Genomic DNA, 11228 nt, shown 5'->3' on the forward strand with positions numbered 1-11228 from the left:
AAGGAGTTACACAGTGAATTCCTTGTGGAGGATTAATCATCTTCTCTCTTGCTATGACTGAGGCGGTTTCTCAAGTCCTGCCCCTGGTTTCGCTTGTCCCAAGGATTTCATTTGAAGGGCGGGACATTCCCCCACGTCCTCCACTCCCGCCCCCGCCCCCAACCGGAGCCTGCCATCAGGACCAATGAAAGCCAAGAACCTCATCCACCCGGTGACTTAGAACTCCGAGTATTTAAGAGGTTGCAGGAATGGGCTGAGAATGTCTTTTGCTTTCTCCGCAGACAGGCACGCTCTCATCTGATTTGGGCCATCACCGAGCCAAGGCGCAGGGTGAAGGGGGAAAAAATAAACTCTGCCACTATGTGCTACGGGAAGTGCGCACGATGCATCGGACATTCTCTGGTGTGGCTCGCCATCGTCTGCATCGTAGCTAATATTTTGCTGTACTTTCCCAATGGGGAAACAAAGTACGCTTCTGAAGACCATCTTAGCCACTTTGTGTGGTTCTTCTCTGGCATCATAGGAGGAGGTTTGCTGGTAAGTCATTCAGAATCATTCCAGCCTTAAAGAATTGTTTCTTGTTAGACGAGATGTTTTCATAGAAAGTTTTCTATGAGGCATGTTTCCAAATCCAGGAATTTTGTTCATTCTTCTTTTGAAAGCAGATGATACAAAAGTTGAGATAGATATAGTGTATTGATTTTATTAGATGTTGTTTTACAAAATCCCCTTTCAATGAAAAGTGAACTACTTTTTTGCTAAACTCTCTTACTTTACAGCTAGAAACAGATACTAGCTTTTAAATCAGATTTGAAAAACTATAGTTTCTAGTCCCGGAGCAGGTAGTCATTTAACCTTTGCTCTGGGGTGCTGGGAGAAGTCCACTGGTTCTCTGTCTAAATCAACAGAGTTTTGGATCCAAATTCTCTGCTGTTTATTCTCAGGCATCAGTGACAGAGAAAAATATTGAATTGTGAGTGCACGGCTATTGAGAAAGGACTATAAATTTTCTCCTTTATGTAAGCTTGCTGTGTGGCATTTAGGAAAAATCCTTCAGTTAGCAGCAAATCAGTGGCTGAAGGTAATAGTGGAATGTGTTGTTTGTTCCAAGGTTTGTTTTGAAGTGAAGTGAGAGGAATTTGCCTGCCAACCTGGGAGCTGAAAGTATTAGTTTCAACCACAGCATGGAAATACTGTGGACAAACTTGAGTTTGCCTCTTTGAAATGCTGGGATTGAGAATTTTGAACAGAAGTTTTATGGAATTGCTAATACCACACAGAACATTTTTCTTAGTCAAGTAAAAGATACTTAGACTTAATACACTAACTATGGTATGGCAAATCTGCTTTGAATTTAAGCATTACCATCATGTGAACATAATCATTTGTCTTTTTTTTCCCCACTAGTTCTCAGGTCTGTTTTTGTTTTGTTTTATTTTTTGAGGTATAGTTAATTTCATAATCATTTGTCTTTAAGACAACACCTTGCTTGTTTAAACTTCTTTTGATCTTGAACTCAAAGTATGTCAAACTTATGTTATTTTAAGAGGTTTATTGTGAAGCTACAACCATGCAATGTGTCTTCAAAGAAGCACTTCACCTCTATTATACAGAGCTTTCACCTCTCTTGTTTATAAAAAAGTTTCAGTTATTCTGTTGAAGATTTGTTGTTATCTTCTATGCTTTTCAAGGGAAAACAAACAAACCAACAGACTTAAAAGACAGGGTTTAATAGTTTCCGAACAGAGTTTGCCTCTGGAACTGTGTTATGAACTCTTACGGATTAACACATGTATAGGTAATTATTTTACCCCTCCCATGCTACAACCTGACCCTACCTAATGTGATACATTACATGAAAACAAAGGGATATTACCCTTTAGAGCGTTTTTTCTCTCCTCAGCGTTTCCATTCTTTGAGATATTTTGTCAACCTAACCCAAAGACATTCAACAGTGTCAGAAAGAAAACTATTTTACCAAAAGATGCTGAGCCTGACTGACCCTATGGACCGGGGGAAAGACAATGACTTTAATTTGCGTGTTTTCTAAACAGATGTTCCTGCCAGCATTCATCTTCATGGGGCTGGAACAGGACGACTGCTGCGGCTGTGGCGGCCACGAAGACTGCGGCAAAAGATGCGCGGTAGGTTTTCCTGCGCCGGGTGGGGAAGTGGTCCCTAAGAGGTAGCTGCAACGCTCTGTGTCTCACTTCTGGTGATCCTCCTTTCCCTAGATGTTTTCTTCTGTACTGGCCGCTCTCATCGGAATTGCGGGATCTGGCTACTGCGTCATTGTGGCAGCTCTGGGCTTAGCGGAGGGACCAAGATGTCTTGATGCCAGTGGCCAATGGAACTACACCTTTGCCAACACGGAGGGAGGGTAAGTGATTGACCCCCATCAGGTCGCACATTCTTATCCACCACGTGTGTATAGTGGTAAACCCATCCAACTAAAAAGGCATCAACCATTCATTCATCCATCCTCTCAACCAGGTTTATTCTCACTAACTCAGGCACAATTTAGGCAAGGGGTATCAGAGGATGAATGCCCAGTCCCTGACCCAGAGAAGCTTTTTAATGGATTCACTGACTCAGTCCTTGTGATAACGGTATGAGGTGACTTCCACTATTGCAGCCACTTTACAGATGTGGAAGTGGAGGCACAGAGAGATGAAGTAACTTATGCAAAGTCACATTGCTAAGACATGGCAGTCATGATTTGAACCCAGGCAGCCTAGCTGTGAAGTTTGTGCTTATACAGTGTGTATACTATGCCAGAGCAATTGGCTAATTTTACTATTTTCTAAGAAAATATTATGGAATCCTTATATAATACGGATGAAAACCATATGAATTTAACCAAAGCCCAGGGTCAATCATACTACCCCCCCAAGACACACACACACACACACACACACACACTCACATATAACATAATAACTGTGTATAACACATCCTTTATTTAAAGTGATCAGGCTGTATAAGACAGATCTTATTCATGACTTTAACATCAGGAAAATTTAAGTGGCTCCATTGTTTTATGTTGATACTTATTTCTTATCCATTATTGAGAAAAGAACAGAAATAGCTGATGGAAACTGATGTACATAATGATAAATGAATGACATTCTGTTTTGAATTTTGAAAACTTTAGTAATGAGATTCGTGAGTGAAAATAATAAGAATAATGAATTTGAATTGCCCTTGTATTTTCAAGAATGTTTGTCTCCCATGAATTTTGTAGCATATAATGAAGCCATCAGACCATGAATATGGAATTAGATAGACCTGGGCTCAATCTCAGCTCTGCAGTTACTGGCTCAGTAACCAGGAAAAGGTGAACTGAGCTCTCTGCACCTCAGTTATTTCATCTGTAATAAAATAAAGCCAACGGCAGTTGTCTGGAGGATTAATAAGATACTATGTCTAAAATATTTGTCACAGAAGCGGACTCAGCATGAGCAGTGCCATTCTTAGCTGTTAATATTATCTACTAGCTTTCAACAGGTACAGCCCAATGGTAGCTTCTGAAGGAAAATCAGCACTCACAGGAGTTTGAAATTTTGGTGCTCAAAATTGTTATTGATCACGATTTTTCAGCTCATCCTTTTCATGCTTTGTTGTGAACGTACTGAATGTACCAGTACAAACTGGTTACACATGTATACAAAAACATATGATCTACTGCACAAACCCACCTCTAAAATACATTATGATTAATCCAAGGAGAGGTGAGAGTATCATTCAACTTTTTTATAGCTGATTATTTTATAGCCCCTCTCGTGATCCACCCCAGCTTCTGCAAGAAACCTCCTGCTTCTGTGTTATTCCTAATTTCAACTTGTCCAGAGATTTCAATATGGGGAATAACAAGCCAGTGATTAGTTGCTCAGTAGCCAAGGGGAGCCAGAGAAATTTTTTATATTGTGTTCTGAAATTATGGATTTTTGTTCCACTTTATATGCAGAAAGACGGGACCAGGAGAACAGAATTTTTTTGTATGTAATCAACAAATTGAATTTCTGATTGGCTCAATGAACCATTCCAAAGCGAGGTCTCTAATTTGCAGCCCTTTTGTTCTGTTGTGGTAGGAAGAGGTGATAAGGAAAGAATGATACCAGATCTCTTAGGGGAATTAAGTCAATCTTAGATTTTCCCACGTGATTGAATCCTACTTCGTGAAGAATATATATGTTCAGATAATGACCCCAGTGTCGTTTGCTAACATTTTACAGTGACTTCGGATTGTTATTCATCATTCGATGACTTTTCCAATGTGTTGAGTACTTACTATGTGTCAGATACTGGCTTGGGAATTGGATATACAATGATGAATAGGTCTGGTTCCTACCTTCATGGAGCTCAGACTTGTGGACTAGATGCATAAGCAGCTCTTCTCCCTGGCCTAAGTTAGGTGTCCTTCCTCTATGGCCCCTTCACCCTTGGTTTACCTGATCAGTGTACTGGTTACACTGAGATTAGCTACTGTTTCTTCTCTTAAGTGATGCTTTTCCAGGACAGAACCCAGGCCATTCTATCCCCAGCTCTGTCTTGATGTCTAACCCACACCGAGTGTTCCATAATCTTTGTTGAATTTCTTGTTTATTACGGCAACAAGATCTGGGCTAAATTCCTCATTTCGTGCAATGACTTGGATTGGAAGAATCTGATATAGGGCATTGAAGAAATCTATTGATTAATGAAAGAACACCACAAAAAAGTCTGCTTATGAGACATCCCACTGGGTGTGGCCATATGTCAGAAGTTTCTCTTTTTATCCACAGTTACCTTCTGGATAGCTCCACATGGTCCCAGTGCATTGAACCCAAGCATGCAGTGGAATGGAATGTCTCTCTGTTTTCTATCCTCTTGGCACTTGGTGGAATTGAATTCATCTTGTGTCTCTTTCAAATAATAAACGGAGTGCTTGGGGGCATCTGTGGTTATTGCTGCTCTCGCCAACAGGTAAGAACCTGTGTAAAAATGCACCATAGTTTTCACCCTAGAGAAAAAAGCCAACATCAAACCCTGCTCCAACTACCAGTGTTTATTCCATTTTTGTGGCATAGCATTTACAGCATTCAGTTTTGCACTCAATAGTAAGCTTCCTTGAGTGTCACAGTCACTGGGTTATCTTGGTTTTTTTGTAGCTGGCCCTGTGAATATAAAACAATGTCACCCATAGACAGAGTGCCCCTTCAGGATCTAACCCACTGCCCCTGCTCTGGTTGCAGAGACACAAAAGAAGTGTCCTTTCATTGCTTGCTCTCACATTCCCAACTAGTATACGCAAGTAACAGCCATCATCCATGGCCCTAAGCATTGTGCTAAACCCCTATTCCAGAAAAGCCTATGATGCAGGGATTGAGCAACATTTCTAAGATCACCTAGTAAGGAAGTAACAGGCTTCAAACCCTGCGTCATTTTGTGCCACAGCTCCTTCTCTTAACCTGTACGCAGCACTTGCTGTTCTGTTGGGTTTTCTACAGTTCCTTCCTAATAAGGAGTCACAATAATGCTCAAACAGCTAAGCCTAGAGAATCACTAGTAGCCTTTGAATAGCAGCTCATTAAAAGCCTTTCACTGTGAAAGAAAACCAGGAAGCACTTGTTTCCTGGGGATATGATTTTGAGGAGAAATACGCATTTGTTAGTAAGGAAAGGTTTTGTTTCTATATTCTCCTAAAAAACATATATTACTGAATTGATGGAAGTCCAGCTTTGGTCCAATTTTTTTTTTAATGTCTTATTCTGTAAAGCAGGATTAGATAAAGAAAAACTTACTTAAGTTGTATTTTCCTAAGCATTCACTCCTCTGGTTCAAGGTCTCCTAACTTTCTTTGAAAATAAGACAAAACCTAATGAAAACAAAAAGCCCATCGCTACCGTGAAAAACTTTGCCAAACATAGATGGAAACTTTCTACGATTTTTGAGGGGAAGTTAAAATAAAATTCTAGATTTCCTTATCAGGCAAATACAGCAAAACTAATAATTGCCTTGGGAGCTTGCCAAATTTCCAAGAAAACAGCGGCGTGGAAAGCCTTCAATTTGGAGTCGTTTCCAGGCAATATGGTTGCGGCGGGGGAGGCAAAGAATGCTCTTGGGATTACTATAAAATAATCTATCTTTAGCCTTGAATTTCCTACAAGGCAGAGTTTAAATTAGGTGAGAACCCACTGCACTTCAGCGCTGGTGCATCTAGGGGACGGGCATAAGTGTCAACGACCAAAATTGCTGTAGTGGTTCGGCAGAATGACACTCTCCTCTGAGTGGGGGGAACCAAGAGTCCCACTGGGTTTCCCATCTGAGTCACTGTAGGGAGGCTTCTTCCCAGACACTGCAGGTCAGATCTGTTAAGTTTGTTTGTAAGACAAAAGACAGTTTCAAAGAGCAAGGTTTTTAATGTAGATGAGTCAAATCTGTAACTCTGTAGCATTTAATTCAAAAGTTGCCTGCCTTGAGCCCCCATCAGTGTGAAACTCCCAAGGCATTATCTCTTAAATCCCTGAGATTAAAAACCCACCCCAAGCATATTCAAAGCCAGCCAAGCATCGTAAACTGCAGTTTCCATGGCCTCTTTCTGCAGCTTTTACTGGGGAAGGACAACAGTCTGGTTTGTTTAGGAAACATTTTGTGAGCATTGTCAAAGCTCTCAGTATTGTTGACCCAACTTCTGCTGAAGCTGAGATCAGTCTGCTTTACGTTTGCTTAAAACAAGAATTTAAAGCACTGAAATGTCATCATTGTTTAGCCTGATCAGAACCTGATGCTTATTTCATTTTCTTTACAGCAATATGATTGCTAGAAGAACCACCCCAAGATAAAACTACAATCTTCCTCAATGTCACTGTAATTTATATAATTTACTTGTAATAATTTGTAAAACTTTGTACTAGTGTGTCATACAGCACATGTTCTACTTTTATAAGTGTGTGTAAAGACTGGCATCTTCACGGGATGTCAGTGTTTGAACTTAGCAAAGAAATTCTTTTTTTTTTAGGCATAAGAAAATAAACCACACTCTGGAGGTAATTTACAAACTGAGTGACAGTTCTCAGCCTACCTGAGATAAACTCTGGCCGAAGTCATGTTTTTTGAGAAACATTACAAGGATAAATATCACATTCTGATTACTACTGTAAATATTTATATGTGCATGTGTTTATGAAATGAAAGATTTCTAGTTGCTTTTTTTAAGACCGTTAAGGAGAAAATCCAACAACCTGAAAAGATGTATTTTTTCACTGTTTATATGGTGTTTCCCATTTGCCTGCCTGCAAATCTCTAACAAGGGGCCTTTTGAATTGATTCGTGTTATAAAAGAGACAGATACTTACCTGGCGTGGGAGGACAGGTTGAGAATGTGCGAAGCCAAATGAATGAGTCAAAATACACATGCAGCGAGTTGTCGCAAGGACTACCAGATCCTGAATTTTCCTAACACGTGGAAAGCTTTTCGTCCTTCAAAGACAAGACTGAGGATCATGGATTTAAAAAGAGAAAGGCCTGGATAATTGGACAAGAAGAAAGATGGGGAACGGAATAAAGCAGTTGATCAGCATCATGGGAACATGGGGGAGGAAGGGCGGGAGGATCATGAGGAAATACCACCCCCCCCAAATTTGCTTGTTTAAATACAACAAATAAAGTATTCACTACCATTTTGTTGTTTAGTTTCATCATCCTTTGTTCCAAGTTCCTCCTTTTTTCTTCCTATTTTTTTTTTTTTTCCAGTCTGCAGGTTGTACGGTCTCCATTGCTAGGGGCTTTGTGTCTTCTGGTTTCTTTATCCTACCTTCTCTTCTTCATCTTCTCCCTCCTCTTCCACCTTCCTCTGCTATCCTTGCATTTGGGCCATCATCTTAGTTAGGCAACCTTCCTTTCCACTGGGTGCTCCAGACATCCAGCTCCTGAGGAATGTAACAGACATTTTCTCTCGATATCTTACATCTGTTTTATCGTTAGGCTCTCTCCAGTGACAGGATCCCCTGACCTATTGGGAATTGTCTTCAGAAATTGTCAGCTTTTGGAGTTTATTGGCCTATGCAACAGGCAAACTAGTGAATAAAGAAGCTTCACTGGTTGTTAGACAGCAGAACTCCTCCTAAGAGCCAGGTCTCCTGCCTCTGTCTTTCTGGCAGTCTGGTGAAGCTTATGGACTCCTTTGAGGAATACTGTTTAAAATGCATAAAACAAAGACATAGGACGACAAAGTAAACCCAGATATATGACTATTTTATCAAAATAGTTTTTAAAATTATAAGATAGTTGTCTTGATAGGCAACTCCATCACACCAACATCTGTAGACTGGAAAACAATGATCACGTGTGATCTAGCAGTGGGCTAAGGAGGGGGGAGTCTAAGAACTACTGTACTTTTGAAATATGATTCCAATTGAATGATATTTTGAGATACATGCAACAATTTTAATGTGATACTGAAAAGATGTGTAATTTTGTGTTGTTGTTCAAAGGACAATCAGTGTTGCTGATACTGCTGTGATTTGTAGCCTGCAGTCACAATAAAGGAAATACTACATTTTCATTAGACGTTAATAAAAACCGTGACAAATTTTTTTCCCATCCAAGCTTAACACCTCCTCCCACCACAGATATCTATCCATGGGCCTCTTAGGAGTTCTTAGACACCAGGTTAAGAACCCGTGCATCCAAAAAAGAGGCATAATGATCAGTCATAAGCATTTTTCCCTCCTAAATCTGTCCTCAAAGGAAATGGAAATAATGATTATTAACCATGATAGTAATAATAGCAACTCGACTATTGAGTTCTGTGTCAATTACTGTACTTCGTTTCTACACACATTATTTCACTGAACTCTCTCAACAGCCCAAGTAGGGGATACTTGTCTCCATTGTATAGAGTCTAAGACCAGAAAGGTTAAGTAGTCTACCCAAGGCCACATCTTTAGCAAGTGATAAGACTATGCTTAAATCCAGGTCAGTCTAACATGAAAACCCACTTCTTTCCTTGGCCCCCTCCACCTCCTCTGCTGCCCCTGCCCAGGTGCTGGAGCCTTGTCTCCTTCAATACTGGAACTCAGACTCTCCGCCCACCAAAGGGAGATTTGACAGACCCCTGTGACCTCAGTCATCTCCATCAGAGCCCAGATTTGAGTGACTCAACGTTTCCTCTAGTTTGTAAATCCTTTCACAGTAGACATTGCCATTGTCCAGAGGAAATAGCTCACACAAGTTCCCTTCTACCCTAGTTTATTTCTATTCATAGCTCACACTCTGGGTCTGTAATAGTCTAAACCCCTCAATTCAGCTGGAAATTCCCTCAGGGATTGTACCGAAACAGCTTATCATCGCCTGGCAACATAAAAACAAAAATTTCTGTAGAAACTGAATCACCTGAAGAGCACACGTGGCCTCAAGGTTAGATAGTTCCTTCTGAGGATCATTTTACCGTACTTACCAGATGTGCAAATAACCACCTGCATAAAGGAAATCTCTTGAATTGAAATCTAAGGAAATTGATGGAATGGTACCTTCACTACAATCTCTTTTTTGTACGTGTGTGAGATCTCTGATTACGTTTCCTCTGACACTTACCCTAGTATGAACGGGTATGGGATTTGGTGCAATTTTTCAGAAAAGCGACAATCTAGAAAGTCTGCCCATCCTTTTTAACCCAATATTTTTACCTTTAGACCTTTTTTTTTTTTTTTTTTTTTTGCGGTACGCGGGACTCTCACTGCTGTGGCCTCTCCCGTTGCGGAGCACAGGCTCCGGACGCGCAGGCTCAGAAGCCATGGCTCACGGGCCCAGCCGCTCCGCAGCATGTGGGATCTTCCCGGACCGGGGCACGAACCCGTGTCCCCTACATCGGCAGGCGGACTCCCAACCACTGCGCCACCAGGGAAACCCTAGACCTTTATTTTAAGAGGATCATCAAGGATGTTCAGTTTCCAGGGATAATTTTGGGAGTATTGTTTATACCTAGAAAAATGACAAGAGCTTAAATGTCTGACAACAAGGAACTGGTTTGATAAAATGTAGTCAACACAGTAAAATATTATGCATATTTATATTTATAATATATGCACACACTAAAAAGTAATTTGGATCAGATTCTGGGTGATTTTTGTCTTGATTCATTTTGCTTATCTATACTTGCTGAAGTGTCTCCTATAAACATATACTACTTTGGGGAAGAAAACAAAAAAGAGAAAAGAAAGATTCAGCTCCTAAAATTCAGGGAACAGTCCACAGTCTTTAAAGGACACTTCCCAAGTGTACGAGAAAACCATTGTTCTTGTGGGTGAACAGAGGAATCCTTCCATGGTAAACACTGGAGAATAATTGTGTCTGCAGTTAGGTGGAGGGATGAGCCAGGTGAGATTGGCAGTGACTACAGGCTAAAAAATATTATGGGGAAAACCATAATTTCCACTCTGTGTTTGGGAAACATAAGTACATTGTATCTACGTCGTCTAGCTACTAAATGAGATGTTTTATAAATATCAAATACGTATCTGTTTTTTCATTTTAAAAATGAAAGTAATGAAATACTTCTATTTTAAGCATTGGCCTTTTATCAGGACATTTTGTAGCACAGCCCGAATTTTCCTCATTTTACTTTTCTGAGATGAGAGGAGGGTTAACAACAGCGTGGGTTTATAGGACTTGGCTCAGCCTGGTTTGTGAAAATGATCCAACGTGTTTGAACAAGTAGAGGAACTGAGTCACCTACCCAAAAGTAGTACAAATTGTTCCTCCTTCCCTTTTCACATGAAATATTTCTGTGTGTGTGTGTGTGTATATCTTTGTCAATTTAGATACTTATTTTGAATACTGCAGTTATAGAAGTCTGCTAGGCCTTTCTGGAGCTGGATTTCATGTTAATTCTTGGAACAGATCAAACAGATTCCCTCCCTCCCTCTCTCTCTCTCTCTCTCTCTCTCTCACACACACACACACACACACTCACCACATATGTACACACATTTTCCTACTATATAGCAATTAAAAGAAACAGACTACTGCAAACGAGACAACATGGGTGAATCCCACAAATAATGAGAGCAGAACCCATCTACACTGTCTCTACCCCCAGTTTTGTCAACACAATTCTGGATGTAATCTTAACTGATGTAGCCACATCCTTACAATAGAGGAAGGGGTGGTGAGTCCCTTTATGCAATAGCCCACACATTAGGTTTTTATAGGAGTAACACTGTAAGTCCCTAAGAAGGGCTGTTTCA

At 40.4% G+C, this 11228-nt stretch overlaps 1 protein-coding gene across 1 annotated transcript; it reads left to right on the forward strand.

Annotated features, from left to right (window-relative positions):
• The first annotated feature begins 200 nt into the window (after positions 1-200).
• TM4SF1 (transmembrane 4 L six family member 1) lies at positions 201-7661 on the forward strand. Its single transcript, XM_030873261.2, has 5 exons — positions 201-537; positions 2055-2144; positions 2235-2380; positions 4785-4965; positions 6791-7661. Exons 1-5 carry the CDS (start codon positions 361-363, stop codon positions 6803-6805), a joined length of 609 nt encoding a protein of 202 aa, XP_030729121.1. The 5' UTR covers positions 201-360; the 3' UTR covers positions 6806-7661.
• Positions 7662-11228: the final 3567 nt, after the last annotated feature.

The sequence above is a fragment of the Globicephala melas genome, chromosome 4 (assembly GCF_963455315.2).
Source record: "Globicephala melas chromosome 4, mGloMel1.2, whole genome shotgun sequence".
In the NCBI taxonomy this organism is placed as follows: domain Eukaryota; kingdom Metazoa; phylum Chordata; class Mammalia; order Artiodactyla; family Delphinidae; genus Globicephala; species Globicephala melas.